General features: G+C 42.1%; 1 protein-coding gene across 1 annotated transcript in view; it reads right to left on the reverse strand.

Annotated features, from left to right (window-relative positions):
- Positions 1 to 21,779, reverse strand: part of lrp1b (LDL receptor related protein 1B) — a 1,292,371-nt gene extending 1,270,592 nt beyond the window's left edge. The window contains exons 1-2 of the mRNA XM_033023505.1: positions 21,767 to 21,779; positions 21,561 to 21,683 (exon numbers count right to left, since the gene is read on the reverse strand). Of these exons, the coding sequence (XP_032879396.1) occupies positions 21,561 to 21,683; positions 21,767 to 21,779 (136 nt within the window). The remainder of the gene's footprint in view (positions 1 to 21,560; positions 21,684 to 21,766) is intronic.
- Between the last annotated feature and the right edge of the window lie 1,322 nt (positions 21,780 to 23,101).

Below are 23,101 nucleotides of genomic sequence, written 5' to 3' on the forward strand. Positions count from 1 at the left end.
TCATGATTGCCTGAAGGAAATGACTGGAAAGGCAGGCAAACATGCATATCACATATCATGGTGGCTATGATACTCTCAGCTTGTGTGTTGGAGGATGTATTACGTTGGAACTGCAGATGCACAACAGCTTCCACAAGGAAACTAAGTAGGTCGAGATCGAAGTGTGCGTCTGCAACTCAAGAGGATGTTCAGCTTATTCATCTTAATGACAATACAGATGGAGTATTGCATGGGTTTATAGTAATTTAAATTGCAGGAATGCTGCTTCGAGAATTATGAATTTTATGTACATTGCAGTTACTGAATGAATGGTATTCAGTTTTGCTACAACGTGCCATGAGGTTGCAGTGTGGGTGAGAATAACAAAATAGAGATATATATATAACATTAAAAATGCTGCTCCATGAATTTCGTACAGTGATTGTCCAGGAAATGCAGACATGCAACAATGAGGCAAATGTCAATGCAAAATTTAAATGGCCAACATGACCAATTTGAGCAAATCAAGTTCCCCTGTTCTTCAAACAGAGCAATTCTAACTGCAAAAAGTACACATACAAAACAGGCAAAAAGAAAGTAAATTCTTTCATTGCAAGTTCTAACATTCACAAATGGTTGCCTCTTCAAATTAACATATATATATATATAATAGTAAAATAGTAAAATAGCTTTATTTTAACAGCTATTCTCTACACATTGATCCAAACAAACTGGTTAAAATTACATTGAACACAGTACAGGAATATGCCCTTCAGCCCACATCTTCTGTGCCACCATGATTCTAAATTAAACTAATCCCATCTACAAATAACCACAATGTAACTCAATTGATTGAAAAATACAGTCTTTGTGATGTGGGAGGAAAACTGACCACCAAGAGGAAGCCCATACGAACACAGAAAGAACGTGCAACATCCCTGTCCACATATTTTCCACTTATATTTCTGATATCTGCATCTGCAGTTCCTTCCTACACGTCTGGTTTAAGGAACATTTTCTGCCCAGCTGTCATTGGGCATGTGAATGGCCCTCATCTGCTGGAGAGTGGTCGTAACCTATCAATCTCATCGGAGAGAGTAGTGCGTTTGGCCGAACGCACTATGGGAACGTCACTCACCCCCCTGCAGGAACTATACATCAGGAGGTGCAACTCCAGAGCCAATAAAATCATGGGAGACCCCTTCCACCCCTGCAAAGGACTGTTCCAGCTGCTACGGTCAGGCAAACGCCTCCGTTGCCATGCTGTGAGAACGGAGAGGTTGAGAAGGTGTTTCTTCCCAGAGGCCATTCGGACTGTAAACTACTATCTCACCAGGGACTAACTTTACTGAACCTTTTGCCTTCCGCCCACAATATTTAATATGTAAAAGAATATGTGATTCTGTTTGTAGTTTGTTTGTTTGTTTGTCTTTTTGCATAAAGTCCGCGAGTATTGCCACTTTTCATTTGACTGCACATCTCGTATGTGTATGTGACGAATAAACTTGACTTGACTTGACCTTTGAACTAACGGACTTCAATGTTACATCTTGCACTAAATGTTGTATCCTTTATCTGCGTACTGTGGGCTGCTTGACTGCATTCAGGTATCATATTTTCTTTGACGGGACAGCACGCAAACATAAGCTTTTCCCTGTAGCTCAGTACATGTGACATTAATAAACTAAACTAAAAATAAATGATTAGCTCTTCCATGCACCAGATGGGGTGAATTCCGATGACATTATTCGACAGATGGCACAATGGGCTAAGTGTTCGGCTGGCAACCGGAAGGTAGCCGGTTCGAATCCCGCTTGGAGTGCATACTGTCGTTGTGTCCTTGGGCAAGACACTTCACCCACCTTTGCCTGTGTGTGAATGTGTGTGAATGTGTGTGAGTGATTGGTGGTGGTCGGAGGGGCCATAGGCGCAGATTGGCAGCCACGCTTCCGTCAGTCTGCCCCAGGGCAGCTGTGGCTACAGAAGTAGCTTACCACCACCGAGTGTGACTGAGGAGTGAATGAATAATGCAATGTAAAGCGCCTTGAGTATTAGAAAGGCGCTATATAAATCCCATCCATTATTATTATTATTATTATTATTCTTAAATGCAGTGGGTTAAAATGGTTGACTCCATTTCAGTTCGACCAAAATCCTTTCAAAACAGAAAATGTCTGTCATTGAAGGTAGACATTTGTGTGATTTGTTATGTGTTCTATAATATAGATGACCTTATGTAGCTGACCCCACATCATGTACCAGTTGAAAATCCATGACTGGTGTGCAGCAATGCCAGTTACTCAATGCATTTTTAACAGTTGACATTTTTATTGAACTCCAGCTGTTCTAATCATAAATGATTTATTAAGAGGGACAATGTTTCCTTTATAAAATAATACACTATTCATAACAGATTACGTGCACACAATCCTTACCATTTCATCAAATGATGAAAGAGTTTGCACTTTGCTTTCACTCCAAATAAAACAAGATTATCACGAGGGTTTAACAAATGGTGCATAGCAAGTACGTACAGGAAAATCTTAGTTGCATTAATTGGTCCTGGCTTTTTTATGCAATGCATGATCCAAAAAGTTACCAGAACAAGTATAAACAAGGAAAATGCAGAAAAAGACAGAGAAGGCATTGCATTAAATATCACGTTGTACTGACCGCAGTCCTGAAAAACTTTAAAGAACATGTATTTTCTGAGTAAAATTCATTAATATTTTGATTTTTTAACATGATGCAGAACTCAAATTTTATGTAAATTATAGATGTCATGAACCATTTTCTCTTCGATAATCAACATTTTCTGAATCTATTTTGTATTCCAAAGCCAGAGCTTAAATAGACTCTTTAAGATGGATAGGAAAACAGCACTCCAGCATAAATGTTAATTTGAAATGATGTGTTGCATGTGCATTTTTAATTTAGATCTATTTGCATCATCTGCAGTTAATTCACATGCAGACTACTCTTTATATCTTCTCCAAAACATGATGAATGGGCCGTAATCAACATGCAAATCCTGCCAGGATATTCAATACAAAAAAACCACAGCTGATCTCGCAAATGTGATTTTGTAAAACTCAGCATCTCAGATTTGTGACAGTCAGTTTGTTTTTTGCAATTCAAATTATATAGCAGAATTTCCATTGGGGCAGATCTCTCATGCCCCCACATATGTTCAGCAAAACTCAAAATAAAGCGCGTTGAAGCAATGACCACCCATCCACACTCCTCCATTCCCCCCCCTCCCCCCCCCCCCCCCCCCCGTTTGAATCTACTCATGGCCATTGTGCATGCCTGTACATGCTACATTGTACATGTTAAACAAACCATAACTTTTACACTGCAAAAATACAAAATATATTCTCAAAATTTGTCAAGCAAATCTAGTTGGTTTCAGTGCTATCACTGTAGGCATATTTACAACATTTGTACACTATTAGATACAAGCTTCAGGGTCAGACTCAATAAGAGTTAAGAAAAAAGGGCAAATGGAGGAGTAACTCAATATGCCAAGTCTGCATCACTGGAGAACATGGATAGGTGATGTTTCTTCAAAATGCTCGTCCCGACCTGAAATATCAACTATCTGTGTTCTCTAGAGATACAATATAGAACAGTGTTGCAGCTTTACAGGACTTTAGTTAAACCACATTTAGAGAATTCCATGCACATGAATGTGCTCATCAGTCCAAAATGTTTGTGCCGAACATGATGACTTACCTTATCTTCCGGGACATGATCCCCATTCCTCTACTCCCTGCACTTCCACATGGCTATCCAGAAGCCTCAAATGTCCTCAGACCACCAATCAGAATACCTACATTCCACCACACTCCCATTTTCTCTGAATAAGCCATTTCCAAATCCATACGACCGACTTGTTGTGAATCCCACACATCTTTATCTTCTGGATCATCCTACATTGAGGAACCTTATCAAAAGTCTTACTACATGTAAACAACATCCACTTCCCTACCTTCATCAATCCCCTTCATCATCTCCTTAAAAACTCAATGAAGTTAGTGAGGCATGTCCTGCTCTGTACAAAGCCATGCTGGCTATCCCTAATTAACCCTTTCTCTTCCAAATGGGAGTAAATCTTATTTTAAATAATTTACTCCAATAGTTTCCCTCCCACTGACGTGAGGCTCACCGGCCTGCAGTTCCTGTAAATGAGCCAGTCACTCGCACGACATGGTACAACATTATTTATTAAAGTTAACTCACAGTACACTTCAGCATGTTGTTAAGGCAAGCGTAGCAGTTATTCGATTAACAGCATAAACTGAATTCCGATAATATAAACAGCATGGTAGGCGGAGCTTCTACTAATAAAGCACTGCAATTGGTTAGTGAAGTAACTAATCTACATTTTCCCTTATAGAAATGAAATAAAGCACAACTAAATGCGAGCCAATAAGCAGAAACACATTAATACTTGATAGCTAAATAATATGGTACCCGAAGTGCTAATAGCGAATACAGGGATGTATGGATGGTTACACAACATCTCCATATCTGAGGGGAGGCCTACAGACCTGTCCGGCGCGTGTGTGGTATAAATCCGTATCTCCTCCTTTCAACGGGGAAGTAACCGTGGACGGTGCTGGAGACCCGCAGAGTGGAGGCGCAGCATGCTGTGGAGAGGCCGTAGGGGGCACGGTCAACGGTTGCTCCACAGTGACTGGGCGCGAAGGAGCAGTCGGCCAGCAGTGGAAGGGTACATCAAACGTGTGACCTCTGGATAAGGAACTGCATGACGTGGTTCCTTCACAGGAAGGAGATGTTGATGGTTGTGTTTGTAAAGGCCTCTGTCCACGCTTACCAGGTAAGAGCACGGTTCTTTGGCAGGGATGTGAATGTGAACCAAACAGCCATGGCCCTTGTCGGTCTGAAGGTGAACAACTTTCCCACTGGAGAGAGGTTTAAGTGATTTGCTGGACTTGTCGATAGATCATTTCTGTGCATCGCGTTTCAGCTGGAGCTGTTTCTGGACAATGGGAGGTGAACAGACCTGTGGCTGCAGCAGCTGCTGTGGCACGGGCAGGGCAGCACGGGTTTGACGAGACATCAGGAGACTCCAGTATTGGGTCACGAGTGATGATCCTTAAGTTGAGCAGGTCCAGGTATACGTCGGATTTAGCAAGGTGTGAACGCTCCATTAATTTTTTGGCATTCCGGACAGCCCGTTCTGCGAGTCAGTTGGACCGTGGAAATTCAGGGCTGCTGGTGACATGTCGAAAATCCCATCGTTGAGTGAAGTTTTTGAAGCACTGGCTGGTGAAATGATTGCCGTTATCAGATAGGCATGGTGCAGGGGAACCGTGCACGGAGAAGTGGCGTGACAACTTTTGGATGACTGCGTCAGATGTGACAGTTTGGAGCAGGTCAATTTCGAACCAGCCCGAATACGAGTCGACGAGAACCAGATAGTGTTTTCCACTCCATTCGAACATGTCGGTGGTAACCGTGGACCACGGCAGAGGAGGAAAGCTGATGCGAGAGCAAAGGTTGTTTCTGTTGGTGCGGTGCTAGGCTGTTGCAGATAGCGCAGACTTCGACTTTTTCGCGTATATACCTGGTCATACCAGGCCAGTAAAACATGCTCTGCGCTTGTTGTAGGGTTGCTTCCACACCGGGGTGGTCCCTGTGGACGGCATCAAAGCACTTGTCCCGAAGAACAGCTGGAATAACTGCTTTGTGACCTTTGATTATAACCCCGTCCCATAGTACCAGTTCGTCATAAATTAGGTAGTATGGGCGAATCGCCATTGGGGTATTGTCTTGATTATCCGGCCAGCCATGCAGGAATACTGAGGACAGTAATTGTAGAGTCTCATCAGCATCTGTGTGCTCTGCTGGGCTGCTTAGGAATTCAGTGGCAAAATATAACACCTTCATTACCGAGAATTGGTCCTGTTCAGAGGGCTGTTGTTCGCAGATTTTGCGTGGGGCTTTTGATAGCATGTCAGCTATGTGCATGTCCTTGCCCTTTTTGTAGACTTTATCTTTGAGCGGCTGAATCTTCTCTCGAGACCCTTTTATTTTGAGCATACCTATAAAAAGCCTTGGGATTTTCCTTAATCCACTTCATCAATGACATTTCATGTCCCTTTATGGGCCTTCTAATCACCCACTTGAGTTTGTTGCTACTCGTTTTATATTACGCATAAGCCCCGTCTGATGCCACCTTTATAAACCTGACTTTGGTTTTTTCTCTTTTTTCACGAACAAGTTCACAACCTCCTTGGTCATCCACGGTTCTCTTACCTTGCTGTCCTTAACCCTCCTCTTTACTGGATGTTGATCCTGCACTGTCATCAGCTGCCCTTTAAAATACTCACACATGTCATCTGTGGATTACCCAATAACATCTCCTCCCAATCTACCTTCCTTGGGCCCTATCGAATGACATTGCAATCTGTTGTGATCCATCGAGTTACTCTAGCACTGTGTGTCCTTTTGTGTAAATCAGCATCTGCAGTTCTTAACTAGAGTTGAGTGCAAAACTTGTTTGACCATCTTTGTAAATGAATAGGGACTGGATCAGAGAAGGAAATATAGAATCAAGGTAGGAAGAGTTATGGAGACACAAGACTGCATATGCTGAAAGGTTGAATAACCTTCCGGGAGGAACTCAATTGATCAAGCAGTACCTATGCAGGGAAAAGGACAGGCAACATTTCAGGTATGGATCTTCTTCAGTAGGATAAAATACTGTAACATTAGACAATAGACAATAGGTGCAGGAGTAGGCCATTCGGCCCTTCCAGCCAGCACCGCCATTCAATGTGTTCATGGCTGATCATGCACAATCAGTACCCCGTTCCTGCCTTCTCCCCATATCCCCTGACTCCGCTATCTTTAAGAGCCCTATCAAGTTCTCTCTTGAAAGTATCCAGAGAACTGGCCTCCACCGCCCTCTGAGGCAGAGAATTCCACAGATTCACAACTTTCTGTGTGAAAAAAAGTGTTTCCTCATCTCCGTTCTAAATTCCTTACCCCTTATTCTTAAACTGTGGCCCCTGGTTCACGCCCCCAACATCGGGAACACGTTTCCTGCCTCTTGCATGTTCAAACCCTTAATAATCTTATATGTTTCAATAAGATACCCTCTCATCCTTCTAAATTCCAGAGTATACAAGCCCGGCCGCTCCATTCTATCAACATATGACAATCCCGCAATCCTGGGAATTAACCTTGTGAACCTACGCTGCACTCCCTCAATAGCAAGAATGTCCTTCCTCAAATTTGGAGACCAAAACTGCACACAATACTCCAGGTGTAGTCCCACTAGGGCCCTGTACAACTGCAGAAGGACCTCTTTGCTCCTATACTCAACTCCTCTTGTTATGAAGGCCAACATGTCATTCGCTTTCTTCACTGCCTGCTGTACCGGCATGCTTACTTTCAGATATGCCTGATGGGGCAAGACCAGGCTGAAACAATGAGTCTGTGTAGAACATCTTGCTCATGGATCTTGGTCAGAAGGTAGAAGAAGGCTCTGAGGAATGAGAGACTACAAGCCTGGAATCTGCAGAGGAAAGATCTCTCAGGAAATACTCTCTCAAATATAACATCTGATGTTCTGTTGTAGCATCTTGGTCCAGAGGGGAGTTTGAGGAAGCACAGGAGGAAGGAAGCTAACGTTAGACTTCTGTGCAAAGGATATCAGTTCAGCAGACCAGAATACTGCCACTGTTTTTAGCAGGATTGATGATGCAACATTGGTTGGTTCCGAGTCATTCGGATTTTGGAAGTCTAAAAGTGATTAGGTTAGAATGAGCAAGGGGAGTAGCGGGGAAAAAAAGAGATAATGAATATTGAATTGATCAAGTCCAGAAGAGGCTGGAGGGCAGGGTTCAAGTGAATCGGGAATTCTGAAGGCGGGTGCAGTGGTTGGCAATTTGGTGAAGACACCTGGCTAACGAAATAAGCATGGAATCTGAGGGCAGAAAAAAAATCAACCATGTCAGGTGTAGATTTCATTAAGGTGAGGGACATAAGAGGATGGCCTCTGCCGAGGACTAATCATTCAGGATCAGAGAGCCAGATAAATATTCATTCTCATGCCACTGATGTCATCTAACATGAATTTTAGTCTGGGAAGACTGCTCCCTCTGAAAAGCAACAGTACTGATTATATTTGCTGCTGAATCATCTAATATTTAATAATAATAATAATAATAATAATAATAATAATAATAATAATAATAATAATAATAATACATTTTATTTATTGGGCGCCTTTCAGACATCTCAAGGACACCTTACATAGATTAACAGGAATATAAACATATAATCAGAATAAAATAAATAATAAAGACATCACAGAAACACAAATTAAAAACAGAATTCATTCCAAAAATCAAAAATCAAAAACATAATGTGAAGAGAGAGAGCAGCGGCAGCTAAAGAGCGCCAGCGTCCACTCTCCCTTCACGGCAGCCATCTTGGACAAAGACTAACAGGATTACCATACAGACAAAAAATCATCCCCCCAACAATGGATACCACTGTGGGGGAAGGCACAATGTCCAGTCCCCAACCCCAAGTTCACCCTAAAGTCAGGCCTATTGAGGCCACCGCAATTGCCTCTACGGAGGCCCGATGTTCCTGGCCGTTCTCACCGGGTGGTGTTGCCCCGGCGTCGGGAGAGTCCTCTCAGCGGCTGGGTCACCTGGAACGGCCGCTTTCTAGCTGGAGACCGCGGCTTCCGAAGCCGACAAGGCCACGCCGGTTTGGAGCTCCCAGGCTCCCGATGTTGAAATCGGCGCCGCCCGCTCCGCTCCGCAGACCCACAGCCCGGAGGTGTTGAACACGGCGGTCACAGCTCACCGGAGCTCCAGCGCGTCGATCCAGCGCGGCGACCCAGGCAAGGCATCGCCCGCTCCGCTCCACGATAGTGCTCCAGCGCTGTGCCGCCACCGAGGCCGAGGTGCTGGGCGGTCCCCGCCAGGAAACGGCGCTCCAAGCCCGCTGGTAGGCCACGAGGACGGGTCGACGGGCAGCCCGGAGAAAAAGCTGCCTCACCGACCAGGTAGGGACCTAGAAGTAAAATTGATCCCTACACCTCACATTAAAAAGTCCATATCTCCAAACATCACTAAACAGGACTTACTAAAAACTTTTTAAAAAAGCGAATTAAAACGGACGGCTGCTGGCTAGCAGCCGTTCCCCAAGATGGCTCCTCCCTTGATTCTTCTTACATTGCTGATTGAAAAATGTATATCAAATAACTTAATATCTTTAATATCAAGAGACTCTCATTTTCATGTCTAAATCTGGTAAACCATTATGAGCGTAAGAATATTAAAAAATATATTTACTATCTTGAAATAATAAGTAGAAAATTTGAGAATGATGTACACGTCTATTGAGATCCAATGAAATGAAGATACAAATTGTCATCAGCTGGAAGAAAATATTCGAAGGACTTACTCCAAAAAAAAAATCACAGATGAACTGCCCAGATACCAAGCAAGTCGTATTATTATGTTTGGCGCCTTGGATATTACATATGCCTCCGGCACCTGAATTACATTCTTACAATTGTCTATTTTTTACTTCTCAGTTTGAGATTACCATTGATACCAGTTTTAATCATAGGACACTAAAGTTCAAGGATCCAGCTGTCCCCTTGGGCAGCATGCCTTTGCTTACTTACATCTAAATAAAGATCATTTTGATGTCAGTGTTATAGTTTAGCTTCCCTTATTTCAATCATGTTCATAGCAACATGTACACACATCCTCTTCTAGTGATGCATAGGTTAGCAATGGGATAACTTCAGAAGAAATAGAAGCAGTAGAGTAAGAGCATGTCATCCTTAAAGAACCAAGAGCATACAATTAAAATCCTTAGCCCATATATCATGGATGGCATTATAGTTCTGTGATGGCATCGGAGAAGTAAACACCGGTGGTACGAGTTCCATGAGAATCTCTATCGGTGGGAGGATCGTGCGATGAATATCAATAAAAGCAGCAGATTATGTAGAGTTAGCAGACTCTGATGCTTATCAGCATGGAATATCAATTTGAGACTGCTTTGGGAATCTGGGTTCCATTTGATGCTTTTCTGAGTGCACAATCAAAATCATTGAACAGCACAGAGAACCTCCCAATCAATGCTATTTGAATGCCCAGCTTATCCATGCCGACCAAGGTGCCCCATCTACACTATCCCACCTACCTGCGTTTTGGGCCATATTCATCTAAACCATACCCCACTATGTACCAGTGTGAGTATTTTAAACGAATGAATGAAGACTTTGTCACATGTGACAAGATACAGTGAAATCCTTTGTCTTGCATACCCAAGGTATGTGAAGAGTCTCCAAATTAAGGGTGCCGACAAAGTTACAAAGTATCCCGTGTCGGGTCCTCTTTTGTTCTCCCCCCACCCCTCATGGCGTTGTTACTGTTTCTGCCTCAACTACCGCATCTGACTGCTTAAAGCCCTGTCCCACGGTACGAGTTCATTCCAAGAGCTCTCCCGAGTTTAAAAAAAATCAAACTCGTGGTAAGCACCGAGAATGAACGTCGAAGCTCAGGGACGTCTCTTAGCGCTAACGGCAGGTACTCGGGAAGACTCGCTAACAGCAGGTAAGCACGGGAAGACTAGTGAAGATTTTTCAACATGATGAAAAATGTCCACGAGAGCCCCGAGTACCGACGAGTGGCCATTACCGTAAATCTCCGAGTTCGAATCAGGGCAAACGCGGGAGAACTCTTGGAATGAACTCGTACCGTGGGACAGGACCTTTACTCCATATACCCAGCATCCTCTGTAAAAAGATTAGCTCCTCAAATTCCTATTAAATCTTTTCCCTCTAATCTAAACTTATGTCCTCTGGTTGTGTTTTTGTTACTCAGGGTAAAAGACTGTGCATTGACGCTACGTATTCCCCTCATGATCTTGTACACCTCTATGATTACCTCTCATCATCAGACACTCCACGGAATACAGACCTACCTTTCCCAACCTCTCCCTAATGCTCAGTCCCTCAGCTCCTGCCAAACTTTTCCAGCTCAACATCTTTTCTATGGCAAGGTCACAAAAACTGAACACAATACCCCAGCTGTGGCCTCACCAGCACTTTGTACAGCAGTAACATAACATCCCTACTTCTATACAATACACTGACTGATGTAGGAAAATGTGCCAAAAGCCTTCTTAACTATCCTATTGATCTGTAGATTCAAGATTCAAGATTCAAGAAGTTTATTGCCATGTCAACAAGTTGATAGGAATGTGTCTTGGTTCGCTCTCAGACAAATACAATACAGTACAATACAACCACCACATACACCACAATAAATAATACAGACAATACCGTATGAAGGACAATATATACAGGAAGGACAGTACCCAGCAGCGTCATGTTAAGCGTAAGTGCAAGTGCAAAAGAAAGTGCAAAGTGATTAGTACAAATTCAAATATCTGATGGCTTGGAGGTAGGTGCTGTCTCTGAAGCGAGATGTTTTACTTTTAATGCTTCTATATCTCCTTCCTGATGGGAGGAGATTAAAGAGGTAATGTGCCGGGTGAAAGTGGTCTGCTATGATTTATTTGGCCTTTCTGGTGAGTCTTGTTGAGTAAAGTGATGTCACTGAGGGAAGTCTGCTGCAACCGATGATCTTAGAAGCTCGGCGCACTATTCTCTCCAGCCGAATCTTATCCTGCGAGGTTGTGTGACCATACCAGACAAGTATGGAGAATGTGAGTATGCTTTCTATGGTAGACCTATAGAAGTGGGTCATGGCTGGTCGACTGACCCTGAATTTTTTGAGCTGCCGCAGGAAGTAGAGTCGCTGGTGGCACTTACTGATTATGAGACTGGTGTTGAGCTCCCATGATAGGGATTGATGTATGGTGGTCCCGAGGAACTTAAAGGAGGTGACCCTCTCAACCACCTCTCCATTGATGAAGAGAGGGAGGAGGGGAGTGGGTTATATCATTTTCAAGTAACTATGTTTCTGCACTCCTAGATCCCTCTGTTCTACAGCATCCCCACGGGCCCTGCCATTGACTATGAAGGTCCTGTACTGGTTGCACTTGCCAAAATGCAACACCTCAAATGTATGAAACTCCATTAGCCATTCCTCTGCGCACTTGCCCAACTGAACAAGGTCCTCCTTTAACCTTTGATAATCATCTGCGCTTTTTACTAAAGCATACATTTTAATGCCATCTGCAATCCTGCCTTGTACGTTCTTATCCAAGTTGTTGATAAAACCCACAAACAGCAATGGACACAGCATCAATCCACGAGACATACCACTAGTCACAGGGCTACTATGTGGAATGTTGTCAAACTGACAAATCTTGCCGAAATCCATATGGACATTGTGTACAGTGCTGCCCTTATCAACCTTTTTTGCTACATCTTCAAAAAATTTAGATTAATCAGACACAATTTCTCACATACAAAAGCGTGCTGACTCCCCGAGTATACTCCATTGATGAGTCCTTTCAGACTCTTCACGTCACTGTTATGCACATTGAATTAAGGAGAGCTGCAGTATTTGATGTTAAAATAAACATAAGTAGACTTGGCACTGCATTTAAAACTTTATGATACAGACACTGTTCCAAAATTTAACGCTCCAATCAATTGAAGATAGAAAATTCAGATGTTGACCTTATGCTGCATTTAGATCTTATAAGAAAAAGCCATGTGTCATCGTAGATGGTTACACAAGTGGGCATTTCCCCTCCAGAAAGAGTGAGTGAGTGAGTGAGTGAGTGCGTGAGTGAGTGAGTGAGTGAGTGAGTGAGTGAGTGAGTGAGTGAGTGAGTGAGTGAGTGAGTGAGTGAGTGAGTGAGTGAGTGTGTGTTATTATTTTATGATATAAAGCATGGCAGGTGAATAAGGAAAGGGGATCTTACCTAAACCTCAGCAAGAAATAACCTTGAAATTTGCTAGAGTGCAGCTTCCCTTTCAGAGATGCAAGTTAGCTTTAAATAGTGCAATGCTGGCATTGCTGGTGCTAGTGATATTGGGCTTCTGCTGATGTGTACAGGCACAAATACATTATGACAATATGCTATAATTTGTTAATTTGCAGCCAGCACAAAGGTGACCAAAACAACAAGAGGAGGTTATTCCCTCCTGTAATTTCCACATTCATTTGCAGCAGATATTGAGAAGCTCCCAATATATCACATCTCTGACTGATGTGCGTGTTACAGGCCCATATGTGGAATAACACAAGTGCAATAAGAGCCTAGTGGTGCTGAATCATTTGTCTTCTGCCGTTGAAGGAGGCTTAATTAAAGATCAGATGGATCCTTCTCAATGGCCAGCTAATTAAGTCTGTAATCATTTCTTACTCAAATGTGGAAGCAGCAGTTTTTTGGCCATCCACCGGCTCACTTATGTTGACACCGGACAGTAGCACAACACTGTCTTAAAGTATGATTCAGATTTCCAGACAAAATGCACATTGCACTTCAAAAGACCAGTGGCTTTCATAACTGTGTAGATGCCAAGTGTTTGGTGGTTGATGTGCATATCAAACAACTTGATCGTTGCTTTTGGACAACTCGTCTCTCAGACATGGTCCAAGATCTCAGCAGAGTTTAGGTATTGGCTGCTTTTCCAAATCAACCCTATGTTATACCCTTCCATTAAAGTCATCTCTAAATGTCAAATTGAGAAAATGTTCCCATTACATGTCCAGCCAAGCACCATTTTTTATAAAATGGTCATTTCAGGATCACAATAATGAATTAGAAATAATATTACAGAAGAACTGACATATTTTATTTTCCTTTCAATTGGCTGTATTTTTCTATACTATTTGCCTTTTTTCTTTCTCCTCCGTTCCAATCATCAAACCCTAGTATGCTTTTTAAACTAAATTGCATTTCTCATTCTGCTCACTGATTATAATGATTGAGAAGCAGGATACAACTGACGTGTTTAAGAAAATATTGCATTATTTAAAGAAAAATCAAATTTATTTGTAAGTTGTCTGGCAGATATAAACAGTTCAAACCCAATTTTTTTTGCAGCATAATGGATCAATAAATAAAGTTGTAAATCTATAGCAGTCTTGGTTCACCATTTTGTTGTGCATTCTTATCCTGAACATGTTCAATCTTGATCACATTAATTTTGAAAATGGCATGGGACTTCACTGATTTTTATACAAAAGAATCTCATATTTCATGTCCAAATGTTTGTAATAAACTAATGAATATACAATTAAAAGCCTCAAGAATCATGAACATCAACATGAACAAAAAGGCAAATATGATTGTTGTAGGTACCTCAAGCCAGCTGGAGTGAGGAATAGGGAGGGGAGTTATTTCGAAGGAACAATAATGTTAATATTTAAAAGATAAACATAATTGGACAAGCAAATAGTTGCATATATTTGTCAATTTACCAAAGAGATGCACGTGATACTCAAAGACCACCAGGGGCGCCGGGGAGATGGCTGCCCTGCCGGCAGTCGGTTCGTATTTTCTTTCTTTTTGTTATTTTTTAGTGCGTTAAAAGTTTGTTTTAATGTTCTTCAGTTTCTTTTATGTGGGGTGACGGGAGAGGGGAGTGGGGGAAACTTTTTTTCAGGTTCTTACCTTCCCGGAGATGTGATCAATTTTCAGATCACATTCTCCGGGCTCTGCGGCCTAACATCGATGGAGCTGGAAGCCTCCTCGGACTGTCGTGAGCCCCATCGTGGGGCGAAGACTTAACATTGGAGCTGATCTCTTGCCTGGGATTGCTCCCACCATGATAACCGCGGAATCAACACCAAGGGCTCACAGTCTCGGGTGAGGCCGAGTCGGGAGCTCCAACGACGCAGAAGGTTCGACCAGCCCCGACGCGAGGTCCGATCGTCCAGCGCGGGGGAGACTGACCTGGCCAATGAAATTCCTAATATGTTGCAAAACATACTTGGTGAATAAAGTGTGATTCTGATTCTGATTCTGATTCTGAAATGCAATCTACTCAAATCCTTTTGCCCTGTTTGCTCCATCCTCATTCCAAGGCCCAAACCTTGAGACCATTCATTTAGCTTCTCTGCCTCACTTCCACTATCCTGCCAGACCAAACTTCTCTAAAGTCTCTCCTCTGCTTGAGACTGAACTTGTATATTTCCCCTTTTTTTTCCTATTCCTTCTCAAACCCTCTCCAAATTCACTTTGTCTATGAGGTCCTAAAATCTGCTTCCTTAATTTCATTGCCACTAAATTGCCAAGCTCCCAGTTTGCCTTATATTGTTAAAACCTTGCACTTCTGTCTCGTCCTCTCATTTCAGTCTGCCACCGTCCTCTCTCTCCACATAAACAATCTTTGATCCCTCAATACCAGAAAATTAGGTTTCTTCCTCAAAGACCCTGCCACCTCTTAATTCTAAACTCATCTTTCCCAGATCTTGATTGATCCCTGGGATGGTGGGACTGTCATATGAGGAAAGATTGAACCGACTAGGCTTGTATTCACTGGAGTTTAGAAGGATGATGGGGATCTTATAGAAACAGAACAAATTATAAAAGGACTGGACAAGCTAGATGCAGGAAAAATGTTCCCAATGTTGGGCGAGTCCAGAACCAGGAGCCACAGTCTTATAATAAAGGGGAGGCCATTTAAGACTGAGGTGAAAAAAAACTTTTTCACCCAGAGAGTTGTGAATTAGTGGAATTCCCTGCCACATAGGGCAGTGGAGGCCAAATCACTGGATGGATTTAAGAGAGAGTTAGATAGAGCTCTAGGGGCTGGTGGAATCAAGGGATATGGGGAGAAGGCAGGCACGGGTTATTGATTGGGGACGATCAGCCATGATCAAAATGAATGGTGGTGCTGGCTCGAAGGGCCAAATGACCTCCTCCTGCACCTTTTTTCTATGTTTCTATATTTCTGTTAACTTGAAAAGCAGGAAATGCTGGAAACATTGGGCAAGCCAGGCAGCATATGCAGAAAGAGAAACAAAATTAATGCTTCTGGTTGAAAACAAAGACCTGACCAGAACCATTAAACTCTGTTTTTCAGCCCATCGGTCAAGTATTTCCAACAGTTCTTTTGTTTGAACTTTATCTCATTGTATGCTATATATTCATGTTAATTTACAATGGGACCATGCAGTTCACCATGAAATAACAACACCTTTTAGTCCTTCTACCTAAAAATACTGACCCTTTCTATATTCCTATAAATTAGATGTTACATCATTCAACATTTGCACCGTGGATATCAGTGGATATATAATAAAAATATCAGTAGATATTTTTAAGGCAGAGATAGACAGACAGACAGACAGACAGACAGACAGACAGACAGACAGACAGAGATAAAGTTCGAGAAACGATAAGAGAGTAAGGTCAGGGCCAATAGTGATCAGTGTGAGATGAATACAGAAGTTAAAGTGTTGTATATGAATGCGCGAAGTATAAGAAATAAAGTGGATGAGCTTGAGGCTCAGTTAGAAATTGGCAAGTATGATGTTGTGAGAATTACAGAGACATGGCTGCAAGAGGACCAGGGGTGGGAACTGAACATTCAAGGGTATACGTTCTATCGAAAAGACAGACAGGTGGGCAGAAGGGGTGGGGTAGCTCTGTGAGGAATGAAATTCAGGCCCTTGCAAGGGGTGACATAGAATCAGTATATGGGTAAAACAGATGAATTGCAAGGGTAAAAAGACCCTAATGGGAGTTATATACAGGCCCCAAAACAGTAGCTTGGATATAGGGTGCGTTGAATCAAGAGTTAAAATTGCCATGTTAAAGGCAATGCTACAGTTGTTATGGGAGATTTCAACATGCAGGTTGACTGGAAAAATCAGCTTGGTGCTGGACCCCAAGAAAGTGTGTTTGTGGACTGCATCCGTGATGGATTCTTAGAGCAGCTTGTACTGGAGCCTGCCAGGGAGAAGGCAATTCTGGATTTAGTATCATGTAATGAACCTGGTTTGATAAGGGAACTCGAGGTAAAGGAGCTATTGGAGATACAAGAGAGGCACAAGATACATTTATTTGTCATATGTACCAATTGGTACCATGAAATGCGTGGTCACCATACAGCCATACGAATAAAAAAGAACACAATACACGATAGACTCCAACATAAAACATCCCCACACAGAAGAATCAAAGTTTCCCACTGTGAAAGAAGGCACCAAAGTTCAGTCATCTTCCTCTGATGTTCTTTGATGTTCACCCGTGGTCGGGGCCTCCTGAGCACTCCGCAGTCGCCGCTACGGGTGGCCCGATGTTCAGGCCCGCTCGCCGGGATCATGGAACTCCGATGTCGGAACGGAAGAACACCTCAGTGGTTTGGAGCTCCGAATCGGCCACTTCCGACCGGAGTCCATGACTCCTGAAGTCCACAGGCCGCATTGGGCAGAGATTCATGTCAGCCCTCGGCAAAGGGATCCCAAGACTCCGCGATGTTGAAGTCAACACCACCCACGCTGGAAGCTCAAGAACCACAGCTCCGCGATGTTGAAGCAGCAAGCCCAACGCTCCGGAGCTTCAAACGGCAATCCAGGTAGGCATTGCCCGCTCCGCGATGAATCCGGCGCTGCGCCACTGCTGCTGAAGCTCCGGTCTGGTTCCCGGTCCCCGGCAGGAAAGGACGCTCCAATCGAGTTGGTAGGCTGCGAGTAGGGGGGGCGAGGCCGCGACTCGGAGAATAGTCGCATCCTTGCCAGGTAGTGACTGGGAAACGGTTTCCCCCTTACCCTACCCACCTCCCCCACATAGAAAAACTTAAGAAACCTCCAGAACATAATGTTAAGACAGACTAAAATAAAAAAAAGATAGAAAAGACGGACAGACTGTAGGTAGAGGCTGCCATCAATGCAGAGCCCTAGTGCAGGTAGAAGGTAGTGACCATAATATGATTTTTAATCTACAATTTGAGAAGTGAAATTTGGAAGTGTCAGCATTACAATTGAACAAAGGGGACTATGGAGCCATGAGGGAGGAGCTGGCCAAAGTTTATTGGAATGATTCCCTAGTAGGGATGATAGGAGAACAACAATGGCAGGTATTTCTGGGAATAATTCAGAAGGTGCAGGATCAGTTCATTCAAAAGAGGAAAAGAGATTCCAAGGGTAATAAGGGGCTACCGTGGCTGACAAGGGAAGTCAGGGACAGTATAAAAATAAAAGAGAAGAAATATAACATAGCAAAGATGAGTGGGAAGCCGGAGGATTGTGAAACTTTTAAAGAGCAACAGAAGGTAACTAAAAAGGCAATACGGGGAGAAAAGACGCGGTACAAAGGTAAGCTAGCCAAGAATATAAAGGAGGATAGTAAAAGCTTCTTTAGGTATGTGAAGAGGAAAAAATTAGCTAAGACCAAAGTTGGACCCTTGAAGACTGAAACAGATGAATTTATTATTGGGAACAAGGAAATGGCAGACGAGTTGAATTGGGACTTTGGATCTGTCTTCACTAAGGAAGACACAAATAATCTCCCTGATGGACTAATGGTCAGAGGATCTAGGGTGCCGGAGGAACTGAAGGAAATTCACATTAGTCAGGAAATTGTGTTGGGTAGACTGATGGGACTGATAAATTCCCAGGGCCTGATGGTTGGCATCCCTGGGTACTCAAGGAAGTGGCTAGAAATCGTGGATGCATTGGTGATCATTTCCCAATGTTCAAAAGATTCAGGATCAGTTCCTGTGTTTGGAGGGTAGCTAATGTTATCCCACTTTTTAAGAAAGGTGGGAGAGAGAAAACAGGGAATAATAGACTAGTTAGCCTGACATTGGTGGTGGGGAACATGCTGGAGTCAATTATAAAAGATGAAATAGCGGCACATTTTGATAGAAGTAACAGGATCGGTCCGAGTCAGCATGGATTTACAAAAGGGAAACAATGCTTGACTAATCTGCTGGAATCCTTTGAGGATGTAACTAGGAAAATGGACAATGGAGAGCCAGTGGATGTAACATTTGATAAGATCTGGGCTTGTATACTCTGGAATTTAGAAGGATGAGAACGGTCTTATTGAAACATAAGATTATTAGGGGTTTGGACATGCTAGAGGCAGGAAACATGTTCCTTATGTTGGGGGTGTCCAGAACCAGGGACCACAGTTTAATAATAAGGGGTAAGCCATTTATAACGGGATTGAGGAAAAACTTTTTTCACACAGAGGGTTGTGAATCTGTGGAAATTTGTGCCTCAGAAAGCAGTGGAGACCAATTCTCTGGATGCTTTCAAGAGAGAGTTAGATAGAGCTCTTAAAGTCAGGGGATATGGGGAGAAGGCAGGAACGGGGTATTGATTGTGGATGATCAGCCATGATTACAGTGAATGGTGGTGCTGGCTCGAAGGGTCGAATGGCCTACTTCTGCACCTATTGTCTTGATCAGCCATGATTACAGTGAATGGTGGTGCTGGCTCGAAGGGCCGAATGGCCTACTTCTGCACCTATTGTCTATTCTAGATTAGTACTGATGTCAGAGGTTTTGGGGAGAAGACAGGAGAATGGGGTTAGGAAGGAGAGGCTGATAGGCCAAATAGCCTAATTCTACACCTATTCCTTATGACCTAATGACTCCACCTGCCATGTCCTTACCCTTTCATGAGAACTGTCTGAAGCCCCTCTGCACAGAACCTTACTGGTCACAGCCTCTCAACCCATACACAACTATTTATTCCGACTCTCCTTGTGTTAATCAAGTCTTAATCCATACAATGGCGCAAACTTTATTTTGTAGTCTCGTGTTGCACTTTATCAAAGGCTTCCGAAAAGCAAAACACAACTGAACAAAATAAGTCTGAAGAAGGGTTTCGGCCCGAAACGTCGCCTATTTCCTTCGCTCCATAGATGCTGCTGCACCCGCTGAGTTCCTCCAGCAATTTTGTGTACACACAACTGAACAACCCTTCTCTCCAGCAAGATACAACCTCAAACAATTAACAACTTTTACATAATGATTATCTATGTATAGATCCATATTAACTTGGCCCATTCACACTCCTACATTTGAATTACCTTTATTTGTTTATCTATTAATTGTTTCCATTAATTTGTTTATCTATTTACTTATTTACGCATTCATTTTTGTTAACTTGTATTTCAAGTTTCTTGTCTCACACTTGCTGGAATTTCATTGATTAAGGAGGATGACAAAAGGACACAAATGTTCATATCCAAGATTATTATTTTTGTATTAACCATGTGAATTTAACAGTAGTGGGCAACTGTTCCAAGGTTCACTGAATGGAGGAAATAGTCTATTTCTGTTTCTACACTACAATGCACTGAAAGAATATTTCCATATTCAAATGTCTCTCAGGCATGCAAGTATGGCTATTATAACAAATATAGTCAAATATTTTCAATGATTAAATGTCCAGATACATTATGCATTCTTTTGCTTTAATGCCTTTCAAAGCAGCTTTCCGTGTACAATTTTTGTCAATATCACTGTTGCAATTGACTATCACTACTGAAATGATTATTAATACATAACTTAAATTCTCCCATGAGCATTAATTGAATACAGATTATAATAAATTATTCAATTAGTTTAGTTTAAATATATATTAAACAAATGCTTTTACTTATTAGATTTATCATTCATATCACAAAGATATTTATTAACTGACAAAAATACACAAGTGAAATATTTTCAGTCAGATTACAATGAATTTTGATGAAATATTTTGTTCGAACAGGAAGTGAAAAGAGAGGGAAGCAGGGATGATTTTTTTTCTCCCTTCTAAAATAGAAGTGTGCCAACCCAGGCAGAGACTGGTTCTCTGGTTATCTGAGTAACTCACTTCCAGCATTTGAATGGATGCACAGTGAGCCGATTGGAAATTTAAGAAAATTATACAATGATGAGGTAATCATGGTAGTATCAAAGCATTTCACTGTACAAGTAGCATTGAATCATTGAATTTCAGTGAATTTTGGAGAGTTTCACGTGCCAAAACGTATTACACTTTTTAAATTCATAATTGTCCATAATGGTCCTTGAAAGCATTTGCATTTGATTAATTTCAAAACCTCAAAATACACTTTATACTGTAAAACTTGTCCAAACCTCCAGCCATCAACTTCGATCAAGCCACCTCATAACAAGTTTAATAATGTCAATTCAATTAAGTTCAAACCTAAAGCATAACTATTGTTTGTTATTTGAAAGTATACTAAATCTCAATTATATTCATGTTATTACTGAAGACAAAAGTTTGTAATGTACGTATTGAGTGGGCCTGCAGTTAATTAAAAGCACAATAAAAATTAAAAGAATATTCACACCACAACAAAGGAACCAAATCAAACCAATCATTATTAGACAGATGGGTGCTAAATACTCAAGATTAATGGTTTGAAAATATGACGAGAAAATAGTTGCGATTGAGACTTCAATTTGAAACTTCATATTTTCTTTGTGAAATTACACGCAGCTTTCATTCTAACTAAACCATTAGCAAATATGAAACTGGAAATATATTTCAATGAACTCCTCTGATTTGCATTTTTAAACACAGGACTACAGAAACAAAATTGAAATAACATTTACATGTTTAAGTGTCATTGAAGTTTGTAGCAATCTTAGTCAAATATAAAGGTTCACTTACACTGATCAAGTGACTCGTCTGAATCATCTGGACAATCTGGTTCACCATCACAGAGCCAGTTCAGTGAGATGCAAGTCACATGGTCATGGCAAAGAAATTCAGCTGGTCCACATGTTTTGTGGTCTGCAATCAAAGGGGCAGAAGAAAGCAATTAAAAACAACGGTAAGCCAAGTATGTTTGTGAAGTTATGGGCTCTGAAAAATACAAAATTCTTCCATGCTTATTGTTTTTGAAAATATATCTACAGAGCAGTCGATTATCCAGTCCAAATTTAGCCAAGAATGCTAAATCTTCACAAAAATATGATCTGTTCCCATACTTTGATCATTTAGTAGTTTAACACAGGCATTACGACAATCAACAATTTGAAATTCATCCTTCGGTTTGTCTGCTTCTCTTTACTCCTCGTACAAGCTCCACTTCCCTGACCGGACTTCCCCTACAATAGTATCTCAAGGAGTATACTTGTCAAGGGGAATGGGCATTTTCTGCCAACTCCCTTTCTTGGTGGTCACCCAGTGGATAGACATAACTGAAGATGCAGAAAACCCATTTGCTTCATTGTAATATATACATTAAAATGCAGAATATCAAGCTCTAGAAATTGTATCATACAATGCACATTAACTTGCACTACATGACACAATTCATATTGAAAAAGCGTGGAAGTGAAATACAGGAACTTAATATACAAGGGATTATCCATCCAAGACTGCTGTACAAGTGACACATGAAAATGACTGGACTCGGGCACTGGTATTCAATGGCAAGTAATCAGTGCTCTGAGATGAGTCTAATTTTTATTTCCTGTGCAATAGACAATAGGCAATAGATGCTGGAGTAGGCCATTCGATCCTTCGAGCCAGCACCGCCATCCAATGTGATCATGGCTGATCATCCACAATCGGTACCCCGTTACTGCCCTCTCCCCATATCCCTTGACTCTGCTATCTTTAAGAGCTCTATCTAACTCTTTCTTGAAAGCATCCAGAAAACCGGCCTCCACTGCCCTCTGAGGCAGAGAATTCCACAGACTCAACTCTCGGTGTGAAAGAGTATTTCCTCATCTCCGTTCCAAATCACTTACCCCTTATCCTTAAACTGTGGCCCCTGGTTCTGTACTCCCCCAAAATCGGGAACTTGTTTCCTGCCTCTAGCGTGTCCAACCCTTAATAATCTTACATGTTTCAATAAGATCCCTTCACATCCTTCTAAATTCCAGAGTATACAAGCCCAACCGCTCCATTCTATCAACATATGACAGTCCCGCCATCCTGGGAATTAACCTTGTGAACCTCCCTCAATAGCAAGAATGTCCTTCCTCAAATTTGGAGACCAAAACTGCACACAATACTCCAGTTATAGTCCCACTAGGGCCCTGTACAACTGCAGCATTACCATTTTTGCTCCTGTACTCAACTCCTCTTGTTAAGAAGGCCAACATGCCCTTCGCTTTCCTCACTGCCTGCTGTACCTTCATGCTTACTTTCAGTGACTGATGAACAAGGACCCCCAGATCCCATAGTACTTCCCTTTTTCC

This window comes from Amblyraja radiata, chromosome 7 (genome assembly GCF_010909765.2).
Source record: "Amblyraja radiata isolate CabotCenter1 chromosome 7, sAmbRad1.1.pri, whole genome shotgun sequence".
Lineage (NCBI taxonomy): Eukaryota > Metazoa > Chordata > Chondrichthyes > Rajiformes > Rajidae > Amblyraja > Amblyraja radiata.